This window comes from Festucalex cinctus, chromosome 17, assembly GCF_051991245.1.
Source record: "Festucalex cinctus isolate MCC-2025b chromosome 17, RoL_Fcin_1.0, whole genome shotgun sequence".
NCBI classification, from domain to species: domain Eukaryota; kingdom Metazoa; phylum Chordata; class Actinopteri; order Syngnathiformes; family Syngnathidae; genus Festucalex; species Festucalex cinctus.
Genome location: NC_135427.1, coordinates 458,368 through 484,820, shown reverse-complemented (window position 1 = coordinate 484,820; position 26,453 = coordinate 458,368). Strand labels below are relative to the sequence as shown.

Here is a 26,453-nt window from a genome sequence, read left to right as displayed (position 1 = left end):
TTTACATTTACTTTGACCGCAGTGCGACTTAATTTCCCATCATTCTTAGATGCAAAATCAGGAAGTAGTTTGAGCTTCGGTAAATGCCTGCATGCTGCTACAGATTAGACATGATTGGGAATGCAAATGTGGGGTGACCAGATGTTGCGGGTTTATCGGGACAGTCTCGAGTTTTGGGTCTTCTGTTTAGAATTAGCTAAAGTGATAACACAACTACCAGTTGCCAAATTGACTTGTGATTAAATAGATCATAAATAGCTCTTGATTGAGAATTTATTGTATATTTGATTTTCAGCAAATCTGTAGTGTCCCATTTGTTGTTGTTTTTTTGTTGTTGTTTTTTAAATCTGGTTACCCTATCTGGCAAACATGAATTTGGAAGTTAGTTGGAAGGAACTTAACAAGTGAATTCCCTTTTAACACATTCATTGCCAGACCAGCAAAAAAATGCATCATTTGACGTCTTTTTCTGTCAATGGCAGTGAATGAGTTAATAGGTTTATCCAATGAATCACTATGACAACAAAGCGAGATGCCGGGGCAGGACCTGTGCAATGTCGGGACAAACAAAAAAATATATATATATGGGGATTTTGAAATCTATCGGAGGTAGGAGCAAAGGCTGAATGGGACTGACCCGGCCAAAACGGGATGTCTGGTCACCCTACTTTTACTATCATCGGTTTTAAGGTCAAGGTAAAGAAAAGCTCATGTTTCGCGAGTTAAACACTAACTGTGGAAAGGGTCTGGACTGACTTGCCTCAACTTCAGGGATCTGGTCTGCAAAATACCAGTTTACCAAGTCATCTGAAGTTGGTGACAAGATTTCCTTTACAGGCGTTAGTTGTTTTCATACTGAGGGAGATGTCGTTTCTGTGCTGCTCGAAACGTACCTGTGCTATCAATGTAAAACTCATAGTCCATTTTCCAATTCCATGGTTGATTCTGTGTCATAGCCACATATAACTAAGTCAAAATGCTTTGAACAAAACACTTCATGCCAACACACAAGATTACATCATTGTGATGATGTGGAGGGTGATGTCATTTATTGACCCTTCAGCAAAAAACAACAACAACATGGGCTTGGTTGGTGCTCTACTTTTGACTTGGTCAGGAAGTGTATTGTGTGCGCACAAATGACAAAGCAGATTCATATAGTCAAGATTCATATATTGTCAGATCTATTTCAGATCACTATAACAGGTTGACAAACGCTGTCCCATTTTGATCAAGATAGCCGCCAAAACAGCTGACGTCTAAAACAATAGCTTTTATTACAAGTTAGCTATTAGAGGCTAAAACTTCCAAATAAAACAAATAGCTTTCAGATAACCTTCTTCATTAGCAGATGTGGCAAATCCAAGTCCAGAAAGTAAAAACCCTGCCACAGTTTAGCTTTAGCCCCAGATCCTAGCGAACGAGCTCCCTAGCTAGCTCCCCGGGTGCTCATTTACCTGCGAGGGAGCTAGCTAGTTATCACAAGGGGCTAAAGCCAAACTGTGTTATTTTCTGGACCTGGATTTGCCACCTCTGTTCATTAGTTAGATTAACTACATGTATTGTATCAGCAGTTTGGAATGCCCGCATTAACTATCAACTTTAGTCTTTGGATAAAGATATTTGATCCTCAAGTCATTGCTTGTGACTAGCGTTTCCATTCTCACTCAAGGTCTCATGAGATTGCACTGGTGGCGGGTCTTCTTCTGCCTCTTGATCACATGCTTGGGAAGTTATTTCCCCCTGAAACCTGACCGATTTGCGGTTTCTGTGAGAAACATTGTTGCTTAAACTTAGTAGGGCCAAGTTGTCCCTCAGACTTAATTTCAGGGGTTCATCTTCAGCAATGTCTGAGTCGCTGCTATCAGAACTACTGTGGTGACGTCCGTGTCCCAGTTGGAAACCCTTGACACATCTTCTCTCAAGTTGCAACAACCTGTCCTTGGAAGGTGCTGCCTGGGGGTTATCCCGCGCCTCTTGGTCAGTGAAACCGGCGTCAAATTCATGAGGACCATTTTTGAAGATGTGAGAATAATACTTTGGCCTTACAGAAAAGTCAGCCTCCCACCTTAATCTTTTTTTCCCTTTCCCATCATGGGAATCTGAATTGTTCAACTCTTCTTCGACCTCATCTCCATCTGTGACCTCATCGGAATTGTGATGATTGTCGAACCGGAAGAGTTTGCTGGTTATTGTTCTCCATTGTCATCAACAGACCTCTTCCTTGACGTTGGGACTCCCTCGCTGTCTTCCAAATCTGTGCTGCTGTCTGAAATATTGGCGCAATACTCGTGCCACCACCTCAAATGCTTTGTGTCTATCATCTCTATCTCGTTTCCTGATATGCGGTTGGATGGTCTGGGCTGAGGGTCCTCGTCAGAAGAAACTCCTCCTTTCTCAGGCGTACTACTACTTCTGATGCAATGACCACGCTCACAGTTGGGCATTTCAGAAGAGTCATTGCGGGGTTCTTGTGTTGTCTCTTCCGAGCTCTCTCTTGAGCCTTTGTTAGGTCCACAGGCCAGAGAGTTTTCTTCAGGATCGTCTTGGTCGGTGGTTTTCTCAGAGATGTTCTCGTCACATCCGTGACACCGCTGGCAACGCTTGCTGCTTCCTCTCTCCGTTTGATGTCTGACTTTACCCTTGGAACTCTTCTTGAATTGTTCCTCCACTGGTTCGTGCTCCGTCTCTTGTTCACTAAAGTCTTTAAACCTCTCCTCGCAGTCAGATACGTCTCGAGCAGGATCACTGTCGATGATGCTTTGAGCGAGGTCACCGGCACATGAAGCGATTGGGGAAAACTCCCCCCGGGGTTTTGGTTCCATTTCTCCATTTTCATCTTGCGAATCCAAGCTTTGGTTAGAGCCGCAAAGCAGAGGATTTACTTTGTAAAAATCAAAGTCTGGGCTACTGTCAGAACTTTTCTGATGGAACTCATACCACCACGGGAATTGTCGGTTGCGTCTCGTTCCATCTTCGTCCTCGTCATCATCTTCAGATCTTTGCCAGGATGGTCCCGGCTGAGGTTCTCTGCTGGCTTCATCCAAGTCTGTGTTGCGATCTGAGGTATTATCTAAAGGGGACGATTTCCTTATATGCTCACTGCTTCGGATTTCATCCTCATCGTCATCATCGTTTGTAGAATGCTCCCTTGACTGCTCTACTGCTTCCACACGCTGATTGACTTCCATCTGAGCTTCGGCCCCAACAGCTGCATCATGCGGTGGATTGTTATTGTCTTCCATATTCACATTGTTGACATGAATTGGATTATTATTCAGATTGTTTCCATCCAGATCCCACTGCTCGGGCCCATTCACAAAGATGACATCTTGGTTAACAATAAAATCAAGGATGGCAATGAACTCCATATTTGGTTCGCCATTTGGCCGGCGGACACCTCTCAGTAATGGCAAACGGATACCTGCAACATTATTGACATATGCGATATTTACCGAATGGGTCACACACAAAATTCTGTTTGACATCAAAAGTCGAGGAACTTACTATTTGGACCATTGTGCCATCCATCCCCTTGTCCATCCATTTTGCCTAAAAGACATACATAAAACAGTTATGACAAAAACGTGAGTTTGAATGTGTCACCTTTGTAAATCTAAAGCATCACTTACCCTGAGTAGATCATACAAAATGTATTTTATTTTTTGGTCCTTTTATTTTGGTGAAATAAGTGTTGATGTGTATTGTAGGTCAGTTAATTCACTTTGTTATGTTTCAATGAGTCAGTAGCTGTGTTAGATGATGAATTGTTGGACCAATTAACTCTTTGACTGCCAAAAACGTTTAATAAAGATTAGTAAAATCATGATGTATGCTGCCATAAACGGTAAATGTCGTCAACTATGTTTTTTGTTTTGTTTTGTTTTGTTTTTAATCAATGGGAAGTGCAACGTCCAAGTGCAGTGCTGCTGGTCAATGGAGTTGTGAAATCAAAAACACCCACTAACTATGGCCAGCAGATGGCAGCATTGTATCTTTTTCAATGGGCTGCCGGTGTACAGAATTACAATGAAACATGACGGAATCTGTTGAAATCTGATTGAAATCAAACATTTTCAAGGATCTTTCATTTGGTACCCATATTGTATATTCAGTAAAAGCACACAATATTCTGTTTGCCTTGAAAGATGAGTTCAAATGTTCAAAATCGGCTGGTACCGTTTTGTTTTTTTTCCTAATGTGTGGCAGTAAAAGAATTAATTAAAAAGGATAACTTCTAATCTCTTGAGGCATCTGTCGGAATACATTATTTTGAATGACGCACGGTGTGAATGCTTACCTGTGCTCGGTCGGGGAATTGGTGGATATAATAGCAGTTTAGTTTCCGCAATATTCCAGTTCTGATCATGCTGACCAGAACTAAACGAGTTGCAATATCAAAGTAAACTCTATGCTTTCACGGGTAATCTGGAGAGTGTTTCATTGTCGTGTCCATGTAAAGACTTCAAATGTTAAAAGGTGGCAGTTAAAAACAGTGCCTAGAGAAGCAACACTTGTGGTTTTGTGTTATGGCAACACGTCTATAAATTGAATAGGACGTGTGTTTTGACCAAAGCACTTGATGGCATGGTTACATCATTGTGATGAGACATATATCCAGTGTGATGTCAGTGCAAACGCAGCGTAGCACAATGCTATGCTTTCAGAGTCAAAATATCCAAAGACACTGAACTGCATTTTCAGTAGTGTATCTATCTATCTATCTATCTATCTATCTATCTACTTTTTGTGACATTTTTTTTTTATTGGTGGTGTGCCATGAGCTTTTTCTGATGTAAAATATATGCCTTGGCAAAAAAAAAAAAAAAAAAAAGATTGGGAAACTGCTTTAGTGACTTGCCATATATTGACCATTAACTCTTTTACTGCCACACGTTGTGGGAAAAAGAAAAAAAATCCAACCCTTGCACAGTGCCATTTCGCTGATTACATTTCATTGTAATTCCATACACCAGTAGCCCATTGAAAAGAGACAATGCTGCCATCTGCTGGCCATAGTTAGGTGTTTTTGATTCCACAACCCATTGACCGGGCAGCGCTGCATTTAGACGTTGCTCCGTCCATTGACGAAAAAATAAAAAAACAAAACAAAACGTAGATGACGTCATTTCACGTTTATGGCAGCATACGTCGCGATTTTACTAATCGTTATTAAACGTTGTTGGCAGTTAAAGAGTTAAAGACCCTGAAAATGAAAAAATAAACCACAGGGAAGAGTTTTGAACAACCCTGCCAAATTGGAATGAATGAAAATATTGCAAAGTCTATTAAACCAAATCTCATGTCCGCCCAACTGTCAATCAAATATTACTTTACGATCAGGAACAATGGATTCTAGGTCATGTAGTATCTTAAGCCTAACGACAACATATTGAACTGTGAAAATATATCCTTTCTCATTGTGGCTCGCGCACACCCACAGCTGATAATGAGGCACTCTAAGGGCAGGTCCACACACTGGCTGTCAAGTCAAATCCCAACACCCCCCATCCCCCGTTTGTTTTCCTTCCTGGTGCTTCCATCTTTCTCACTGTGACACGTACACTCGTGGCCTACCACGAGGCGCTCTAAAATCCACTCTGTGAAGGCATTGCTAGCAAGTTGTCACAAATAAATCACTGTCAGGCTCTTTAACTCATTCACTCCCAGCCATTTTCACAGAAGCATTCCCCTTCTCTCCGAGCTGTTTTGCTGGATTTTGACTGATTTTGCAAGGCCCACCGAATATTGTGTTCTATTGCTATAAAAATGTAGAACCTACCAAAAGAAAGATTAGAGTCTCTTCTTTCATCAAATGTATAAAAGTATGTTTCTGTTTCCGTTTTGCAGCAATTAGCATTACAATACAGCTAAGTTGAATCATCACAAATAATTTAGAATTGTGAGTAAATGAGCTTTTCTTCAACATGGCCCTGGTTGATCTCTTTTGCTCTGCTGCCATCTGCTGGCTGTTTGTGTAATAACTACCATTTCTTCGACCATTCTTTGCAGTTGAGGGGCTGCATCAAAGCCTTCTGTATGCGCTAGCATAAAAAAAACAAAAAAACAAAAAAAACATGTAAATACGTCTTTGGGACACTTAAAACATTTAAAATAAAACGTATTTATACGTTTTTGGTAGCAAACTGAAAGATTTTCAATATACCTGTGTTAAAGTTTCTACTCTGGCAAGAAAATGGATCACAATCAGCCAGTAATGGACATTTTTATTATTTGTATGGTGACAAACACGTACGAGACATTTACATTGAAATATTTGTCTGTGCTCCAAGTCACGATGTGTCCATCGATTTGCGATGAATTTCATCCCGTTCTTCCAATCAGTTCATGACGCTGCTGTTTCCTTCCTTGTGGCTTTCTTTCAATCGTTCAACGGACGCTGCGCTCAGCAGGTTGTCCTCCACGTCTTGCTCCCAGAAACCGTCCCCCCCCCCCCCCCCCCCCCGAGTCGCTTAAGCTCATGGCATGAGGTACACGTTGGCCTGCGTTTGCACCATCAGAGGCGCTTCGGCGTCGTTGACGTCCGGCTCGGCGCTGCCGTCCGAACTGTTGCCGTCAAATTCGTCCCACCAGCGGAAGCTGCCGCTGTCTTCCTCTTCGTCGGCATCGTCATCGTTGCTTTTACAGGTATTCTTCGACGAATCCAGCAGGGGGTCTTCTTCCCCCGCACTTCGAATGACGTCAATTTCCACCTCCGCCCCGACAGCTGCTTCCAACTGGTTGTCAACGTCAAGAGCAATATCGGTGTTTACTTCATTCTCGCCGACGCTCATGTCAACGTCATTCGGCCACGGCTCCCCCTCGTTGGCAAAGATGATCTCCTGATTCACGATGAAATCGAGTACGACAATGTACTCCATGTTAGGGTCATCGTTGGGTGGGCGATTTCCTATAAGCAGTGGAATATGGTAACCTGAAATTCATTGAGACACGGATGATGCGACTTTTATTTTAGGAGAAAAAACAACTTTGACCCTTAACTCATTCGCTCCCAAACTATTTTCACAGAAGCAATCCCATTTTGACTGATTTTGCAATGCCCATAGAATATTGTGTTCTATTGCTATAAAAACATGGAACCTATCAAAAGAAAGATTAGTCTCTTCTTTCATCTGTTTCCGTTTTGCAGCAATTAGCATTAGAATATAGCTAAGTTTCATCATTATTTGCGAATCTATTTAGAATTTTGAGTAATTGGGCTGTTGTTCAAGATGGTCCTGATTGATCTCTTATACTCTGCTGCCACCTGCTGGCCGTTTGTGTAATAACTACCATTTCTGCAACCGTTCTTTGCAGTTGAGAGGCTGCGCTAGCATTAAAAAACGTATAAATACGTCTTTGGGACACTTAAAACATATAAAAAACAAACACAAAAAAAACGTATTTATATGTTTTTGGGAGCAAATGAGTTATTAGCTGATGGGAAACGTGCATTGATTTTAAAAAGAAAATTGTGAACTTACTACTTGGGCCATTGTGCCAGCCATCCCCTTGTCCTTCCATTTTGTCTAAAAGGAATCCAAAATCAAGAATAAAAACTCAACCTGTTGACAGAGGTCTCAACTGTGCGTTTAATGAAATGATAGTTCATTCATATGAATGATGTCATAAAAAGTATTTATTTACAATTAAAATGCCACTAGTAGACATGCTGAACAATAGTTTAGTAAGAAAGTGTATCAAAAAAAGAAAAAAATATACTCCTTCCAGTCTCACCATATTGTATTTGCTTTGCTTTACTGTCCGTATCATTGCATTACTGTTCTCAATTATCTATTAAATGCACATCAAAAGTCTCTAAAACTCCACAAAAAAAAAACTAAAAAACTCCCCTATTTAAGATTGCCTACACACTATAACCACACTGCTCTTTCTTGATATTTTTTTTTTTTGTGTCAGAATTCTATTTAATCTGTAGCATGTTTTAAATTTATTAATTTTTTTATCTGTTGTACAGCTTCCTTGAGGGTGTTTAAAAGGCGCTTCCAAATGTAATGAATTATTATTAAAATTAAAAATTAAAAAATATTTTAATGGATGACAATGAAAGGATTAGACAAACTATAAATTGGAATGCGTATTATAATTGTGTTTTAAAATCTGTAAAATAATAATAATAATAATAATAATAATAATAATAATAATAAAAAAATAATAATAATAATAAATAACATTTTCCCCCACATTTCAATGTACAACAAAATAATTCACAGGTTGAAAACAAAATTACCAAAATTCTGATTATAATTGTCTAAAAAAAAAAAAAAAAAAAAAATCTGATTACATTTTCATATTGGCGCCGTCTTAAGCCCCGCCCCATCAAATAAATGATTCATCATTATGAATTTATCCCCCAAATTATTCCATTATAAAACATGCTTTGTGTAGCCATACCTTTCCTCCAAGGACCTGCTTTGAAAAACTGTTGTTCATATGCAAAAAATAAAATGAAAAAACAAAAACATTCAACAATTTAAAGGTGACCTTTTGGGACAAAATAAAAAAAAAAAAAACTTCACGCTTCAATCATTAATTTAAAAACAAATAAGAAAAGATGGTGCACAGTGCATGTAGTCAAACAATGTAGCTTTAATTCTCTGTGTCATTGTCACATCTTTGTTACCCTTATTCCAAATGCTTTGAACAAAGCAATTTATGTCATCAACACATGACCATATGTGCACGTGTACGATGTCGCTATTGAGTGTGACTGCTAAACTGCTACTAGGATGTCTGACCATAAAAAATAAAAAAAATAGTAGTTATGTGCTTTGACCCAATTGTATATATTAAAAATCCCCAAAATTGAGATTCCTGTCATGTTTGTGTATTTTTTTAGATTTTACACGTCAAATTATTAGGGATGTAACGATATTCAAACATCACGATACGATATTATCACGATATGAAGGTGACGATACGATAATTATCACGATATTGTGTGTGTGTGTGTGTGTGGGGGGGGGTTGGCGATATTTAAAAAAGATCACAATAATGTAAAAAAAAAAAAAAGCGCTTATACTAAAAAAAGCACAATATTGTGCTTTTGTACAAAACAGCAATGCATATAAACCACCTACAATCTCTAATAACAATATTGAGGCACTTACTTGGTAATGTAAGCACAAATTGATCGCCTCACAAGCAAATTAGGTTCCCATTCATCTGACAATTAGCATAGATTTTAAACATAATTAGGCCAAAAAATCCCTAATGAAAATTAAATTGCACTAATAAAGTAGCAACTACAGGGTGCTAGAACTGCACAAATAGAAATCAACCTGACTTTTTTAACATGTGTTCCTTTTAAATATTGTGAACATGACGACGACGATATTGTGGCAGTTTTAATATCACAATATCACGATATTGCCCTTATCGTGACATCCCTACAAATTATCAGTACATGAATATCTGCATGTGGATAATCTGGATTTAGATATAAATCATAACCTTCCACCAGTGCACGATATTACATCAAAAGTCTCTCGGCCGTGGTAATGAAGAATAAGCACATGTTCAAGTCATGTATATTCGATTACCTAATCGGTTTGTATCTCGTTTGAATTGGCTGGAATAGAAATCTCTGAAATTGAACTCCACTTTGTGTCATTGTTGTAATGGCACCCGGAGTTGCGCCTTGACGTCATGACCAGCAAAAGATCGGCGACTGGCTCACCAGCGCCTCCGCTGGTTGCCTGAAGCAGCGCACCTCATTTTGCCTCAACTGCTTGGAGGCGCCTTCTGCGATTGGTTCGTGGATTATCATTCCCCACCGTGTGAACTATTTCTCACTGTCCCTCGTTTCTTCCTGTTGATTGTCTGTCAACCTGTTTGAGGACGATGAACCGGGTCGAGGTTCTTGTTGGGCGTCATCGTCCAAGTCACTGTCTGAGGTGTTGCCGTGTCGAAAACGTTTCTGGTTTTGTCCCGGTTCAGACAATTGTCCTCCCTCTCCCCGCGGCCTCTTCCTCGACAATTCGGGCGGGAGGTCCTCGTCCGCGTCCTGGTCACTTGAACGAAATGTAAAGTCCTCATCGTCCGATTTCGATAGGAAGTTCTTCTTCTGCGTTTTCTTCCCCCTTTTGTCTTCTTGCGAATCCGCGTCGTCGCTCGACCGCTCCTTGGATGCGTCAAATTGTTGGTTGTCCTCTTCTTCGAGAAGGTTGTCGGAACAACTGTCCGAATTGGAATCATCCCACCACTGGAATTGTTTGCCCCTGCTCGTTTCGTCTTCCTCCTCGACAAACCTTGATGGTCCAGGCAGAGGATCGAACAAGTCCTGGTAGACTCCGTGGTCGAAGTTTTGTCTCTCTTCGTCGGCAATACCGCCAACGACGCCACAGCTTTCGAGATTTTCATTGTCAATCTCTTCAAAGCCTTCATCGTTATTACCGTCATTGTCATTGAAATCTTCGTTGTTATTATGGTCGTTCTCGTCGTCGATATTATCGACGTTTTCAAAACTGTCGTCTTCATCGAGATTCTGGTCGTCCTCGATGTTCTCCTCGTTGCCGTCGCCGTTCTGCTCTTCGTTGTTGTCCATCTCGTCAAAGTCGTCGTTGTTCACCAAACGCAGTTCCAGGAAGATGTCGTCGAACACGTCGCCGTGCTGCAGCGGCCTCACCCGGATCCTGAAGAGGAGCACGGCGTTGTCGTCGTTCAGGTGCATGTCGTTCATGTTGTTGTCCTCGGGGTGTTCGGGGTGCACGCCGTGCTCGTTGTCCTCCATTTCGCCGTCGTTGTCCTCCATGTCGGCGTCGCCGTCGCTTTCTCCCGTGCCGTCGTCCTCCTCGTCCTCGATGTTGTCATGATCCTCCAGATTTTCTTCCTGGTCGATGTCCTCGATGTTGTCGTCGTCGGCGTCTTCGATATTGTCCCCGTCGTCGTCGTCGTCGTCGTCGTCGTCGTTCTCCTCGATGTTCTCGTCCTCGTCGTTGTCTTCCGTGTTGCCGTCGTTGTTGTTCTGGTCGTTGTCGGGCGGCCTGATCATGGCGTGGATGGAAAAGATGATCTCCTGGTTTAAAATGAAAACCCTCAGTCCAAGGGTTTCCATATTCCGCGCTCCGTTCCCGATCGGCAGCGGAATGCGGTAGCCTGCAACACAGTTGACACGTAGATGATACCGTCATCAGCATAGAATCGTACGCGCAATCAATTGTACCCAAACGGAGGCATTTAACGGAATCAAATGTCAAGTACTTACAATTTGGACCGTTGTGCCGGCCGTCCCCTTGTCCTTCCATTTCGTCTAGAATAACAAAAACAATGAGAGTAAATACAAAATACTTGTTTCTTACAATCAAAACTTCCCATTAGCTCTTTTACTGCTACACATTATGAAAAAACAACCCCCAGTCGATTTTGAGCATTTTAACTCATCTTTCAAGGCAAACAATAACAATATTGTGTGCGTGTTTTTGATTCCACCACCCACTGACCAGGCAGTGCTGCACTTACACATTGATTTATATATAAAAAATAAAATAAAATAATAAAAAACGTAGTTGACGTCATTTAACGTTTATGGCGGCATGCATTGTGATTTTACTAATCGTTATTAAACGTTTTTGGCAGTCAAAGAGTTAACTTTTTTTTTTTTTTTTTTACTTTTTAGTTATAAAAAATTAGCATGCCCAATTTACAAAGAGTTTCCCTATAAATAAATGGAACAGTTAACAAATGTTGGCCCTGCCTCCCAAAGCCATGACATCCCAGTCAATGACATCACTCCGCACGATGTCATTCGGAGTGTTTGCAACTGCACAACTAAATTGCTCTCAAACGAGTTTTATGGACAAATTTGAACGTGCTTACCTTAACTTTGGGGAAGCGGCGTGAAGAACTGCAGTTTAATAAGCTGTTTGTAGTCGGCGAGAACATAGATGCTTCTTTTGTAGCACTATTTTAGTCCTTGTCATGCTGATGTGGACGGAACGAGTTGTCGCACGCCGTGGAATTGAAACAAAACTCTACGCGGTCGGTTCCGTATAGATTTGAACGTTCAGCATCGTTCACGGCAGGTGCTTGGGGGCGGGGAAAGCCCAGCAAGTATGTGGTAATAACACTGGCGGCTTTAGTGCTCTGTGACATCACCGCATCTTGCCGTCAAAGTGCTTTGAACGAAACAATTCATGACATTTACAGAATTTTATGCATGAGTGTGATGTCACATTGGAAGTTTTGGACCTGATGCAGTGCAGAAATGAGCATTTTCACACATTTTCACCGTGCATGGTCCGGGGGTCTTGAGACTGTTGGCATCTTCTGGTAACTTAGTCTAATACTGGTATTGATTTTCATTGTCCTAATATTGGAATCATCTTTTGCTGTAGTATTGGCAACATTGTCCAGGTATTGACTATTTTGCTAAATGCTTAACTCATTTACTCCCAATAACGTTAAATACTTTTTTTTTTAATGTTCTAAGTGTCCCAAAGACGTATTTATATGTTGTTGTTTTTTTTTATGCTATACAGAAGGCTTTGATGCAGCCTCTCAACTGCAAAGAACGGTTGCAGAAATGGTAGTTATTACACAAACGGCCAGCAGGTGGCAGCAGAGCAAAGGAGATCAACCAGGGCCATGTAGAAAAAAAGCTCAATTACTTACAATTTTAAATAGATTTGTGAAAACTGAGCTCTGCTGCAAAACGGAAACAACTAGAAACATACTTTTTTTCCTGATGAAAGAAGAGACTTTAATCTTTCATTTGATAGGTCCCATGCTTTTATAGCAAAAGCAAATAAATGTATTTTTTTAAATAAGAAAAATAGCACACATTACATATTTTAGTATTTTTTATAAAGAAAATTGCATTCTATAACACTGTACTTAACTCATTTGCTCCCAATAACGTGTAAATCCGTTTTTTTTTAATGTTTTAAGTGTCCCAAAGACGTATTTATACGTTCTTTTGTTTTTTTTGTTTTTATGCTAAAGCATACAGAAGGCTTTGATGCAGCCTCTCAACGGCTGCAGAAATGGTAGTTATTACACAAACGGCCAGCAGGTGGCAGCAGAGCAAATGAGATCAACCAGAGCCATGTAGAAAAAAAGCTCAATTACTTACAATTTTAAATAGATTTGTGAAAACTGATGAAACTTAGCACTCTTCTAATGCTAATTGCTGCAAAACGGAAACAGATAGAAACATACTTTTTTTTCCCCTGATGAAAGAAGAGACTTTAATCTTTCTTTTGATCGGTTCCATATTTTTATAGCAATAGAACACAATATTCTGTGGGCCTTGCAAAATCAGTCAAAATCCAGTAAAAGCGAACAGGACTACTTCTGTGAAAATGGCTGGGAGTGAATGAGTTAGTGGCAGAATTTGACCTCAGCATAACTTCCTGAAAAATTCCTTCAACGAATACAATCTGTTGCCTGCATTGTAAAAGCCACAATGGTGAGTATTCCAACCTTATTCCTAAACTCCATATGGCGTCCCAAGTAGAGCTGACTGCTGACAGAAGGAGTCTATTTGCCACTGGATGGCAGTGTTGGTTTACTTTGCCCATTTGGTTTCATTCACTAAACCCATTCAAATTGACTGCAAATATGAACTGTGAGAAAAATAAATGGGTGATTCATTCATGGAGACTTTTTTTTTTTTAAGCACTAAACACTTAAAAAAAATAAAAATAAAAATCATAATGATTATGATTATGTTCAGTTCTTCTGTTGTGTATTGAGGCAACGCTCCTCAATCCAAGGCTAATAATTGCGAATATTTTTCCCAATCTAACTTTAGTGGGTAAAGTTAATATTTTCTGAATCAACAGCCTTGAGAGCAGACATTAACATGCAGTCCTTGTTTTGTCTGTGAGGCCTCAAGTATCTTACAGGGAAAAGCTTTTCTTTGTCATACTGCGCGGTTATCATTTCCGCCTATTTACCTTCAATATCGTTTGCATAAGTTGTCCACGGGCTCAAGCAGGGAGAGGCCGGTAATTAGAATGAAACACAAAACCAGTCCTCGCATTTGCTTGACCAATCGAATCGGCTTCAGGAAAGGTTAGAGGAAAATTAGTTTTTTGGGGTCTGCGGATGAAACTACACAAAAACATTTGGGTCAAAAATAAATTTAATAACCCACCAAGCAACGCATTTTGGGAGATTTTGTGGGTTATTTTTTTTTACCCAATTTATTGAATACAGCCGTAATTGGCTGGCAACCAGTTCAGGGTGTACCCCGCCTACTGCCCGAAGCCGGCTAGGATAGGCTCCAGCACCCCCGCGAACCTTGTGAGTAGTAAGCGGTTAAGAAAATGGATGGATGGATATTGAATACAGTAACCTCAATTGAATTGGAACAAAAACAAACTGACTTAATGAGTTATTTAACCCAAAAAGTTAAGTACAAAGGTTTCTTTAACCCCCAAAGTTGGGTCAAATTGTATTAATAACCCACAAAGCAACCACATTTTGGGGTATTGATTTTGGTCATTTGAATAACTCAAATGATCTGGGTCAAAAATGAACTTTTTGAGTTATCTACGGCAAAAGGTTGGGTCAAAGCAACCCATTTTTTGGGTTGTTTTGCGGGTTATTCATTTGACCCAACTTGTTGGGTTAATTGAATAACCCGATTTAATTGGGTCAAAAACGAACAGACCAACATTTGAACCAAAAAAGTTAAATAACCAAAAGATTGCCTTAACATAAAAAGTTGCATCAAGTTAAATTAATAACCCACAAAGGAACCCAATTTTGGGTTATTTATGGGGTATTCATTTGACCAAACATTTTGGTTAATTGAATAACTCAACTGAGTTATTTAAGCCAAAAGGTTGGGTCAAAGCAACCCATTATTTGGTGGTTTTGTGGGTTATTAACTCATTCACTCCCAGCCATTTTTCAAGTGTTTTCCTGGATTTTGACTGATTTTGCAAAGCCCACAGAATATTGTGTTCTATTGCTCTAAAAACATGGAACCTACCAAAAAGGGAAAAAAACGTATATTTCTACCTGTTTCCGGTTTGCAGCAATTAGCATTAGAATATAGCTAAGTTTAATCATTATTCACAAATCTGCTTAGAACTGTGAGGAAATCAGCTTGTTCTAACGTGGCCCTGGTTGATCTCTTTACTCTGCTGCCACCTTCTGGCCGTTTTTGTAGTTACTACAATTGCTTCAACCGTTCTCTGCAGTAGAGAGGCTGCATCAAAACCTCTATGCGCTTGCATTAAAAAAAACACAAAAAAACGTATAAATACGTCTTTGGGACACTTAAAACTTTTACAGTAGAACATATTACGTCTTTGGGAGCTAATGAGTTAATTTAACCCAACTTTTTGGTGTTAAATTGAACAACCCAGAAGTTGGGTCACGTCTTTTTGACCCAATTTGGGTTATTTTTGAGTGTAATATCTGGCGACATAAATCCAAATTGAGTTGATGTTCCAATTGGGTCAATGACACCCCAATTTTTGGTCACTCTCCCCATTCAGGCCTTGCAGCAGCACTTCAACATGTCCTCGACTCCTGCAAGCCAACTATGTCCATTCCCTAATTGGCGGTTCTTCTTTCCAAGAGTGATTAGGTGTCGCAAGGCGCCTCGATTCAGCCCACCTCCCAATGCCGCAGGGGACAAAAGAGGTACCCACTTCTCCGGTGGGGCCGCTGACACCAATAAATCCCCCCTTTTCCCACTTCCTCTCCCGTGTGTTGGGGTTATGTCAGGAATTTCCTGGGTCCCATTGTCCCCCTTGGGTGCTCTGTTTTTGGTAAGCCATCACCCAAGCATTCTCTGCTCGCTCGCCGCGCCCGGCCCCTCCCCCTCGCGCACAAACACGTCCGTAACCCCCGAGGCGGTGTCGCCCGCGTCCCTCGGCGTGAATAGAGCACCTCGGCTGAATACGACAGACAGGCAGGCGTCAGAACATCAGGTTCAGCGGCCCGAGTCGCGCACTCAAGTTATTTTCACCTGTTTTTGTTCCTTTGGCTGTCATTGTGCGCTGAGAGCCATTCAGCGGTCAATGCCTGTTTTGCGGGTTCAATTAGCTGAATGAAGCACAGACAATCATCGCGATGTGATGTTTTACTGCGTTTATCTGAGCATGAAACAACCGACTTTTGTGTGTGGAAAAACTGAATACACCCAATAAATCTAGATTTTGTGTATACGGAGTTCCAGTGCAACCCTCTGGGTAGAATCAGATTTGCGCAAACGCCTGGTATAGGAGTTCACTGTTTACATCAGTGGTGGTAGTAGCCGAATTTCGTCTGAGTGCTTTGAAACTTGCCATAAATAGTGTAAATTGAACCACACGTGCAATTTTGGAGGAAATACAATCAAACGTACAAACCTGGATTCGAACCTCAACATCAAAACTGAGGCAGAATAAACTGAATAAACAGAAGGAAGGTAATGATAATGGCATTATCGTGATATTAAAAGTGCAACAATATTGTCGTCGTCATGTCGCGATATCAAAAAGCAGCACATCTGTTACCAAAGTCAGGTTGATTTCCATTTGCACAGTTCTGGCACCCTCTGGTGGCTATTTTTTTTAGTACAATTAAAATAACAAGGCATGTTTTGGCCCTTCTATGTTTAAAATCCAGGTGGGGAACCTCTGCCTACCTCACGATACGATAAGATATGCGATACAAGGCTCACGAAAACGATTTTCTGACGATACCGCGATTATCGATATATTGCTCATAAATCCACGATAATCTACGATAAAACTAATCATAAAATAATAATAATAATAATAATAATAATAATAAAATACAATAAATAAATATCACTAAATAATAATAAAAATACAAATAAGTAAATAATACAAATTACAATTTAATTTTAAAAAATTACTCAGATTATAATAACAATAATATAAATAAATATAAATATAATATAAATACATATATATATATATATAAGACATAAATATAATAATAATAATAATCATTAATAAATAAATGTAATAATAATAATAATAATAATAATAATAATAAAAATAAAAACTAAGCTCATGAATCTTCTTCGCCTGAAGACTTCCGTCCATTTCCCCGCCACTCTTATGAGGTGCTCCCCCTCGTGGCCCGCCAAGTAATTGCTCAATAAGTGAGGAACAATGGAGCCATTATTGTGGCTGTATATTAACTACAAATATCGCGATACTTGCATCGACGTATCGCTAATCTATCAGGAGACAAAGTATCACGATTTATCGCGATATCGATATATCGTAACACTCCTACGTAATATGCTTGTGAAGTGAGTCCATATGTGGAGGAACTCAATGTGTGTGTGCATTAGCAAGCAGGTGCCTCAATATTAAGTGTTATTAAAGATTGTAGGTTGTTTATATGCAATACACTAAGCATATTTTTTAATAGCACTTAATTCCAAAATAACATTAATTCATCTCATAATATACTAGATCAATAATCATCAATGCAGCCATTGGTTTCTGTAGGCGTAAAAATCAGGATTAGACGGTCAATAATATTCAGCAAAAACTAGGCTGTGCTGAAATACTTCCTGTTTTGTTTTTCCTCTTTCACATTTACACCGACAGTGGAATTACACCCAACATAAACAAGAGTTCAACCATAATACAGTTATTTGCTGCGCAAAAATAACTAAATCGGCGAAATAGCGGGACCGCAAATGATTGACTGTATTTTCGATGTGACACAATATTGAATTAGACGTGTTCTTTTTATGGCTTTCCGGTTCCGCGGTCTACCCTGGCGGCTGGCGGCCCATATAATGACCACTGTCAAGGACTGTCACGATGACAAATTTCAGGGTTCCTCGTGTCACCTTTTAAAGGAATCGTGTATCCATTCATCGCAAGCCCCGAGTGCACTTACACTCTCGCCCTCTGGCCTCTGCTGTATTTATGGAGCCGCCCGGGCCCCATTATTTCCAATCACCGAGGCTCCAACGCCACATTCTGACACGCTCATCGCTTGGCATCATTAGAACCGCCTCCACATAGCGCAAGTTTGATTTGTTGTTCGGCGGGGGCTGATGCATGCGCGCGCGACTCGGGACTGGGTTACGAAGCGAGGCGCCGTTGCGGCCGAAAAACTATTAGGCTCTGTAAATACACACTGTGGCGAAAGTCAACATTCTCAGCATGCCATCTAGACGCACAGAGGGGCACTCGGAGACAGCCATTGGACGCACCGTGAGGGGGAGGCGTGCATGTGTGGCGTCAGGAAGATGGATATTGAAAATGTACGGGCCAATTGGAGCGGAAAATTCCACGATGTATATTGATGCAGGGATATTTAAGTCGAGTGGTCAATTGAGGAAATTAAAGACAACATCCTTATGATGACCAAGAAGCAAATTATTATTATTTAATGTATTTATGCTCCTCTCATGGTACTTTCAGTGTTTATGTGAGCGAGACTGTGTGTCGAGTAATATAAGAAATTACTCAATATTTACATAGGATTCCTGATTTTAAAGGAAAAATGCTGCTCTCGCTGATGATTATAAATTGAGGTATTGGGACCACATGTGAATTTGAGCCCCTCGCTGGCGTCGCCATGGCAACACAATGAGGGATATGTATTTATTTTTTTTCCTAGCCATATTCATACCATGCCACCCACAACTCTATTTACGGTATGGCCTGACACGTTGGTGCTTTTGCAATATGTTACATCATAGAGTTACACGGCAACTATATGACGAATGAGCCCTAATTAATGTGTAAAATTAGCCAATTGTTGACAGTGATATGTAATGCTTATGAATTATAATACACCCAATATGTAATAAAGAATTTGCCTTAGAAATGCTCCAAATATCCTTCCTTCCTTGAGTCTTTCCTCTGGTTTTTTGAGGTCTCCCTAATCTGTTGGAATTTAGGTGTTTCTGGGGTTGGTGAAAGATTCTGTTTTTTAGTAACTCTGTGGGTGGTAGGTGGTGTCTGGTTGGTGCTGAATTCACTTTTGCTTCATCTTCCTTTACTTTGATCCTTCCTCTGGTCTCCTGACAACTTCACGACACTGGCGGGACTCTGAAATATCCGGTTAAGGTGAAGGTGAACGGTCTGGGATTTATAACATGTTTTAGGTGAATTTAAAAAAAAGAAAAAAGAAAAAAAAAAAAGAAAAAAAAGAAAAAGATTAAAGTCTCTTCTTTCATCAGGGAAAAAAAGTATATTTCTATCTGGTTCCGTTTTGCAGCAGAGCTAAGTTTAATCAGTTTTCACAAATCTATTTAAAATTGTAAGTAACTTTTTTATTTCTAGATGACCTTGGTTGATCTCCTTTGCTCTGCTGGCACCTGCTGGCCGTTTGTGCAATAACTACCATTTCTTTGCAGTTGAGAGGCTGAATCAAAGCCTTCTGTATGCTTTAGCATAAAAGAAAAAAACAAAACAAAACACATATAAATACGTCTTTGGGACACTTAAAACAAAAAAACGGGTTTACACGTCATTGGGAGCAAATGAGTTAAGTACAGTGTTATAGAATGCAATTTTCTTTATAAAAATTACTAAAATATGTCATGTGTGCTATTTTTCTTATTTAAAAAAATACATTTATTTGCACGGAGCTCTTAATTGTCAGCTTTGATCTTGTGGCGGCGCCTTCAATTGCCTGCATTATGCTCTTCAGCCACGAAAGAATGCGTTGCACTCTCCAGTGAGCTGCCACACTTTGCCACGCGTAATAAATGATCTCCTAAACTAAGTGTCAACCAGCGTCGGGGAAAGCAAGACAGATTGTCGAACGCACTCGCGGCCTCTTTGCGGCATCGCGCGCATTTCCTGCCCGTCCCTTTAATTGCCCTAAATCCCCCCCACCACCACCACTCCCCGCTTGACGGCGATGAGCGGGGGGGGGGGGGGGGGGGGGGGGGGGGTTCGATTTCCATCGCCTGTTATGTCGAGCGCGGTCACCTGTTGTGCGGCGGCCAGCGCGGCCGCCGTGTTGATGTCATGGCATGTCATGAATCCCGTGCCCACTGAGACCGCAATCCAGGCCAAGTCATGGACGTGATGGATGTGTTGAGATCATGCTGGGCTCCTGATCCTGGATCAGCATCAAAGCGCTGGACGAGACACAAAGAGGAGCTTTGAGAACACTCACAAAAGAACTCGCAGACATAAACTTGATAGACTTTTTTAGCCTTACTGACCAATCGTTGCCTTTTCGGTGCTTGGACGCTCACCAGGTAGAGTCGAATCGATCTGTAAGAAAACCACTAATTCCATACATCCTGGGTACGACAACATTACGAGTCGTTCTGTAGGCATTTTTCTGGACAAAAGTATCGGGACGCTTGGTCATTCCTCCTGGAAGAAAATTGAAAATATTACATTTCTGATGTTTCATCCAACCAGATCTTACGTAACCCCGCCTCCAAAAAAAAAATAAAATAAACGGCTTACCGTCAACTACCCACAAAGGTGCACTCTCAGAATTGCCATGCCAAGAGTTCAGATTGACTGATTAGGCCTCTGGTTGTTTATTGGCTCCCACAAATGCTAACTAATATTTGACACAAACACAGCAGATGATACCCAACATTCCGTCAGTCAGACCACTAACTCATGTGGCGTGTATATGTGTGTGTGTGAGATACTCCCCCCCCCCCCTTTTTTTTCAGTGCTCCATCTAATACCCTGTCATCATCAATAACCTCAACTCTGCTGACTCACTGGCTTTTACCACCATGGGGTTTGGGCCTTAGTTACAGCCATGAAGCCTTGTCTCCATCTCAGTCTGAATTAGTGTGTGCGTGTGTTTTAACATTTGTGTGTGGGGTGTTTTTGCATGTGTGCTTTTTTTTTTTTTAAGATGATGCCAAAATACCACTTCTTTCAGAACGAGTGGGAGTACAAGTACTTATTTGATTACTTTATGACTATAACCTGTAAAACAAGGCATTTCAATTACATCAATCTGAACACTAGGGGGCACAATGCAAAAAGGAGAATATACCGTGCTAGAGACGAAGAAGAACATTGTGGCTGCTTAAAACTGTTGGGTGAAAAACAACCCGATTTGTGTCAAAAATTGGACTGACCTGCTAAATTGGGTTAATTTAACCCAATTTTCTTTTGTTCTTTTTATTTTTTTTCCTCAGAACAGCACATTTGGGGGATTTGTTATGTACAAAACAACACAGACTTGGGTAAAATTGGCCAAAGTTGGTCCAATTTTTGAACCAGTAGTTTTAAGGGTCCAAACGTACAGCTCTGTATCAAAATAACTCTAATTGGGTCCAAAAATGGACAGATCCAACTTTCTGGGTTACTTATTTGAGCCAAAAAGTTGGGTCAAATGAATAAACACACAAAAAAACAAAAATTTTTGAGATTTATAAAAATTATTATTATTTTTTTTGTTAGGGACAGTCTGGTAAAAAAAAACAAAAAAAACAAATTTGGTCGGTCAAAAAAGGGGCCAACCCAACTCTTTGGGTTATTCATTTAACCAATTTTTTGTGTTCTTCATTTAACCCAAAAAGTTGGGTCACATGAACAACCCACAAGACAGAACAAAAAAATGGTTGTTTGATTTAGTCATTTGATCAAGCTTTTGCATAAAATAAATAACCCACAGTCTAAAAAAAAAAAAGATGGGTTAAAAAAATGCAATTTGTGTCAAAAAGGTCAATTCGATGCACCTCTTTGGGTCGTTTTGTACAAAACAACAAAATTTTGGGGTGTTTTTTTTTTTTTTTTTTAAACAAAACAACCCAATTTTGGGGAATTATTTCCTGCAAATCAACCCCCCAAAAATTGGGCCAAACTGACCCAAATTGTAGATTGGTCCCTTTTTGACTCAAATTGGGTTATTTTATTTTATTTTATTACCAGATTGTTTTTTGGTGTATGTTTGTTTCAACATATATCACCAGCTATGACCTTTGGCCCTTATGTTGACTCATGAGCATGCACACCAAATCTCTGCTAAGTGGACTTCACACGTACTGTGTCACGCATGCTCCCACAAAAGAAGGCGGTGGTGTTTATCGTGATGTGTCCTTTACAACGCATTTGCATCATTATTTCCCAATGAGCGTTTAAGCTGCAGTGAATGGTGTGAAGTCATAAATTAGGCCACGTCGGCATGTTTCCAGCAAGTGAAGACAGGAGTCTCTTAACAGTGGCTCATTTGAGGATTGGATACGTCCTCGGCTGTGACAAATAAGCCGAGCAGTCCCCATTTAACTCATTCACTGCCAGCCCAGTAAAAATGGATCGTTGACGTAGCTCGATTATGGGGAAAATAATATTCATGATTATTTTGGCAAAAGTTGAAATCATGATTATTCAAACGGTTATTTATGTTTTGGCACAAAACAAGAAAATGTTTAAGCGTTTAAAAATATTAGGACCAAAAAAAAAAAAAAAATATAAACACTATTATTAAGTTTTTGACCAAACATGATTTATAATAATATATATTTATTTATGTTGGCAAAAAATGTGAAAGTTGGAGTGCAGCATATGCACTGTCAGTAGGGCAATATATATATATATATATATATATATATATTTTTTGGTACAAAACAAGAAAATTTTTAAACATAAAAAAAACAAATAAAAAAATATTAAGACAAATAAAATTATTTGAAACACTATATTTATGTAAGTTCCTTTTGGATGAAAAAAAAAATCCAATTAGTTATTTTAAAATTTAAAAAAGGTGCAAATGTATAAATTTAAACAACACAATAGTCTTTTTAGTTTATGATTATGCTGATTTTGTAATTGTGGAGTGTAATAATTGAAATTATAATTGAATTTCGATTAATTGCACAGCCCTACTTTGACGTGTATAGCTGTCAATGGCACTGAATGCCTCTCAACATGTCTATAATAATCTTTGTAATTTGCTGGGATTAATTTATGGCTCATTTTAGCGGGTGTTCTGAATAATTTTCATTTGATCTTTCCCCCCCTCCATTTCTTGGGGTACCTGCTGTTGTTCATAATTATCAGACTTACAAAAAAAAAACTGTACTGTAAATGGGATTCCACATGACAGGGTCAGAATATGGCAAAAAATGCAACATAAGCTCGTGCAGGTGTACCTCATGTTTCAAGTCATAGTTGAGTTTATGAAACGACACATGGATTCTTCACGACGTCACGGTTCTCCCGCAGAAGCCCCACATTCGAGAGGAGGAACCGATGGGGACAGGCAGCCGGGGGTGGGGGGTGTCTTCATGTGTCTAAAAGGTGCGCACCTCAGTGGCTGGAGCCAGGGCGGCGTATTGCCTTTCACACGCTTCTAAAATACTCTCCGGGCAGCGGCTGAAAGGGTTACTGTTTCCCAAAGTGCTTCATTCTGCGCAGTCGAGAGGGGGCGGCTGAGTGGCGCCGTCGAGTCAGAGACGCACTTTCGAGAAAAAAAAAAAACACCACAAAAAAAAAAAACGAGACATCAAGAAAGAAGCTGACAGTGAGGAAAGCAGCCCCCAACCCACCCCCACCCAACCCCATTTTGTTTTTATTTTTTTTTAACTGGCACGCTGCCGTCCCTCTTCCCAGCCTCTGCTTACCCAAAAAATCCCTTTCAATGGGCTCCTGTCACAATGACTGGGGCGGCAAGTGTCAAATCGAGCCCGCGAACGCTGCATGACTCATCAATCTCGTTTCATGTTTCGCTATTTGCAGTCATAAAAACAGTTGAGCAATGTTTCGTGGGTTTTTGTTTTGTTTTGTTTTTTCTCCTCCCTCATGCAACCCCCCAAGACCCCCCCCCCTCCCCCCCCTCTCCTGTCAGTGCCGGGTGGTCAGACTAGAATAGGCGCCGGTCTCCAAATACCTCAGTGGAACTTGTGTGCGGCGTCCAGAGCCTGCAGACAGACAGCGTTTCAAACGTCTGCATCATATTTGAGCCATTATGTTAACACCTCAGCAGCACGGACATAGCAGGGGGGGTCGAATGCACATCAGCCTCCTTCCCCGCCCCCCCAAACAACAGTTTGCTATGCGCATCACGCGGATTGTAAATCACAAAACTTTCTGCACTCATGCAAAAAAAAAAAATAATTCAATACTTTGACATCCATTACACGCATGACGAAAACATGGACTTTATTGCTAGGAACGTGACCATAACATGTACACTTGGATGCTGTTTTCAGTTGTTTATTTTTTGAGTCATTTTTTTTTTTTTTTGATAATTCAAGTAGACATCTCCCATATTTAATTTTTTTCTGGTATATTCTGCTATTCTCTGTCCTTATGTTCTATACTCACAATCGTTAAAATAATAAATAAAACATACAGATTTATTTCTACAATACTATGTATTCCCAAAAGAAAAAAAAAAGCTGAGTTCACGCCTTTATATATAATCTTTAACCTCAACTTGTGTTTTTTTTTTTTTTTTTTTTTTTTTTTTTTCAACTTAATTAATATTGATATTAATATACAAAAACTCTAGGCAGCATTGCAGTGAAATAACAGTCAGTTGAACAAAAAAAAAAAAAAAAAAAAAGAGAACGTTCACCTCTTGGAGAGGTGCAGCATATGCATCATCAATGTCTCTTCAAAAAAAAAAAAAAAGCTCTTCCATATGAAGTGCTGCTGTCCCCGCCCCCTTTCCACCCAAAACGTCTCAGGCTTGACAAATAAAATATGGTCCTGGTCCGATTAGAAAAAATAGCTGCATTCTTCTTCCAATATGTACAATGTTGGCATTTCACTTTTTAAAATGCGATATAAAAAAATAGATTTGCTATGGTGCCCACCTCCTGCAGAGAGTTAAACAGTGCAATAGAAACCAGTCCACTCCACACGTTCAAGGATCAGCACGAGCACTTGCACTCCGAGATGATCGGGTACTGCACCTGTATCCACGTACAGTATTTCTGTCTCAAAAAGCCTTGGCAGTACCACCGCAGGAAAATCTTGTTGATGGACTTGACCGGCTTGCACGACATCCCCTCCGGGAAGCTGCAGGAGCGCTCCGAGAAGCAGTTGCCCTCCTTAATGTAGCGCGGCCAGAACCTCACCCCCAAATCCTTCCAGGTGTGCACCACCGGACAGTGCGTGTAGGTCCACAGCCACTGCAGGAATTTCCTGCGCGCCTTCTTGCCCACCTTGACGCGCTTCCCGTAGGGGGTCTCGCTCAGCTCCAACTTCTTGATCTCGTTGGGCATGGGCCCCTGCAGCTTGACGTCTGGCGCCGTGTGGTTGCCCGGCGCCGCCGGCGCGCCGATGGACATGAAGTTGGGGTCGAAGTGGCTGCCCAGCTTCTTCCGAAGAGTCCTCTCGGACAAGTCCTGCTCCCGCGGGTCGTAATCCGGGTCGGGGTCCTCCTTGAGGTCGGGCACGGGCAGGTGGTCGCTGGGGGACGGCCGGAGGCGAAGGTAGTGCTGGCACACTCCGACGTGCACGCACAGCAGCATGTAGAGCAGCAGCGGCGGGTGAGAGCTGCCCATGTTTTTTTCCTTTTTTTTTGTTTGTTAGTTGAGTGACACTTCTACTTCAAAAGGGCGGCTTGACGCTTCATATATTTGACAAGTTTTAAATAGACCACTTCGCGGTCTGCCGGTTGCGCGGCGAGTGCGTCACCCCCACCCACCCCCCCCAAAAAAAAAATAAAATAGTGTTCAACCGAGATGCCTTCGCGCAGCTCCCGCTCGGATTCACTTGGGGCTGCTCTCGGTTGTCATGGTTACCACTGGGACCACTTGAAGCCACGGCGAAACAGTCACTGGATGACAGAGCTGCATGGAAACACGCGGGCCGCTTCCAAAAAGGTGCCCGGCGATGACGGCAGCTTTTCGTTTTTCCCTTAAACGCACCACCGTGCGCCCTCGCGGGACACCGTCCGCGCACTTGCTTCGCCCTCCCAAAAAAAATACAAGTTGTATTCCAGCCAAGAGAACACTCCAAATATTCTTATTATTCCACGTAATAAGAAGCCCAAAAAACTTGAGAGTCCAACTTTCAGTGAAGTTCCTTCTCATGCATGGCGAGAGTCCCAAAATCCTGCTTCGGTGGCTGCCACAGAAGCTCCCCCACTTGAGTGGCTCCTCGCTGGAGGAGCGAGTGCGTGAGTATGCGATAGTGAGAGAACTAGAGAGAGAGGGGTGAGGAGAGAGAGAGAGAGAGTGAGCGAGGGAAAAAAAAAAGAAAGAGTTGGCGCCCTTCTGTTGAGCCGAAGCACACAGCGTGCGTGGGTGAGCGTGTCTGGAAGCGAGTGGGCGCTCGCTCCCAAGTTAAATATCCCCCCTCCGAACGTTACAAAGTGTCAGAGGGGGCCCTGCCCACCCCGGGCCACTCTCACTGATTGACAGTGGCCCCTTTGGGCCACCCCCACCGCCGCCGCGGCGAGCCCCGCCCCTCGCAACGTGGAAAATGTCAGCCACAATCACCTAACGCGCACTTTTTCAAGCAACATTCGAACTTCGACTTGCTTTATTCGAGTGAGTGAGATGCACTAATAGTTTCAATATACGGTTGTTGAGCTCGGGATGGATG

The 26,453-nt window shown here is 41.1% G+C and overlaps 4 protein-coding genes across 7 annotated transcripts; all 4 read right to left on the bottom strand.

Annotated features, from left to right (window-relative positions):
* Nucleotides 1–1,042: 1,042 nt before the first annotated feature.
* Nucleotides 1,043–4,531, bottom strand: LOC144005490 (uncharacterized). Its single transcript, XM_077503707.1, has 3 exons — nt 4,301–4,531; nt 3,508–3,552; nt 1,043–3,424 (listed from the first exon to the last, which is right to left on the bottom strand). Exons 2-3 carry the CDS (start codon nt 3,545–3,547, stop codon nt 2,190–2,192), a joined length of 1,275 nt encoding a protein of 424 aa, XP_077359833.1. The 5' UTR covers nt 3,548–3,552; nt 4,301–4,531; the 3' UTR covers nt 1,043–2,189.
* A 1,931-nt stretch (nt 4,532–6,462) lies between these two features.
* Nucleotides 6,463–9,169, bottom strand: LOC144005491 (uncharacterized). 2 transcript variants are annotated; one of them, XM_077503709.1, is made up of 3 exons: nt 8,416–9,169; nt 7,485–7,529; nt 6,463–6,910 (listed from the first exon to the last, which is right to left on the bottom strand). In XM_077503709.1, the coding sequence occupies exons 2-3, from the start codon at nt 7,522–7,524 to the stop codon at nt 6,480–6,482; spliced, it is 471 nt and encodes a 156-aa protein (XP_077359835.1). In that variant the 5' UTR covers nt 7,525–7,529; nt 8,416–9,169; the 3' UTR covers nt 6,463–6,479. The 2 variants fall into 2 exon arrangements, with proteins under 2 accessions (XP_077359835.1, XP_077359834.1); XM_077503708.1 differs by having other exon boundaries at nt 6,463–6,934; nt 8,416–9,159.
* On the bottom strand, nt 8,416–23,370 carry LOC144005489 (uncharacterized). 3 transcript variants are annotated; one of them, XM_077503703.1, is made up of 5 exons: nt 23,048–23,370; nt 20,141–20,297; nt 19,902–20,053; nt 11,228–11,272; nt 8,416–11,118 (listed from the first exon to the last, which is right to left on the bottom strand). In XM_077503703.1, exons 4-5 carry the CDS (start codon nt 11,265–11,267, stop codon nt 9,806–9,808), a joined length of 1,353 nt encoding a protein of 450 aa, XP_077359829.1. In that variant the 5' UTR covers nt 11,268–11,272; nt 19,902–20,053; nt 20,141–20,297; nt 23,048–23,370; the 3' UTR covers nt 8,416–9,805. The 3 variants fall into 3 exon arrangements, with proteins under 3 accessions (XP_077359829.1, XP_077359830.1, XP_077359831.1); XM_077503704.1 differs by having other exon boundaries at nt 20,141–20,192; XM_077503705.1 differs by lacking the exons at nt 19,902–20,053; nt 20,141–20,297; nt 23,048–23,370 and adding an exon at nt 11,839–12,107.
* Nucleotides 23,371–24,610: 1,240 nt separating this feature from the next.
* Nucleotides 24,611–25,542, bottom strand: nog2 (noggin 2). Its single transcript, XM_077502957.1, has one exon. It carries the CDS (start codon nt 25,406–25,408, stop codon nt 24,773–24,775), a length of 636 nt encoding a protein of 211 aa, XP_077359083.1. The 5' UTR covers nt 25,409–25,542; the 3' UTR covers nt 24,611–24,772.
* Between the last annotated feature and the right edge of the window lie 911 nt (nt 25,543–26,453).

Coding starts and splice junctions, on each gene's coding strand:
- LOC144005490 (XM_077503707.1), bottom strand. CDS start 3,547: ATGGATGGACAAGGGGATGGATGGCACAATGGTCCAAATA. Junction 3,425..3,507: donor ATGGCACAATGGTCCAAATA/GTAAGTTCCTCG, acceptor ATAATGTTGCAG/GTATCCGTTTGCCATTACTG.
- LOC144005491 (XM_077503708.1), bottom strand. CDS start 7,524: ATGGAAGGACAAGGGGATGGCTGGCACAATGGCCCAAGTA. Junction 6,935..7,484: donor CTGGCACAATGGCCCAAGTA/GTAAGTTCACAA, acceptor AATGAATTTCAG/GTTACCATATTCCACTGCTT.
- LOC144005489 (XM_077503703.1), bottom strand. CDS start 11,267: ATGGAAGGACAAGGGGACGGCCGGCACAACGGTCCAAATT. Junction 11,119..11,227: donor CCGGCACAACGGTCCAAATT/GTAAGTACTTGA, acceptor ACTGTGTTGCAG/GCTACCGCATTCCGCTGCCG.
- nog2 (XM_077502957.1), bottom strand. CDS start 25,408: ATGGGCAGCTCTCACCCGCCGCTGCTGCTCTACATGCTGCTGTGCGTG.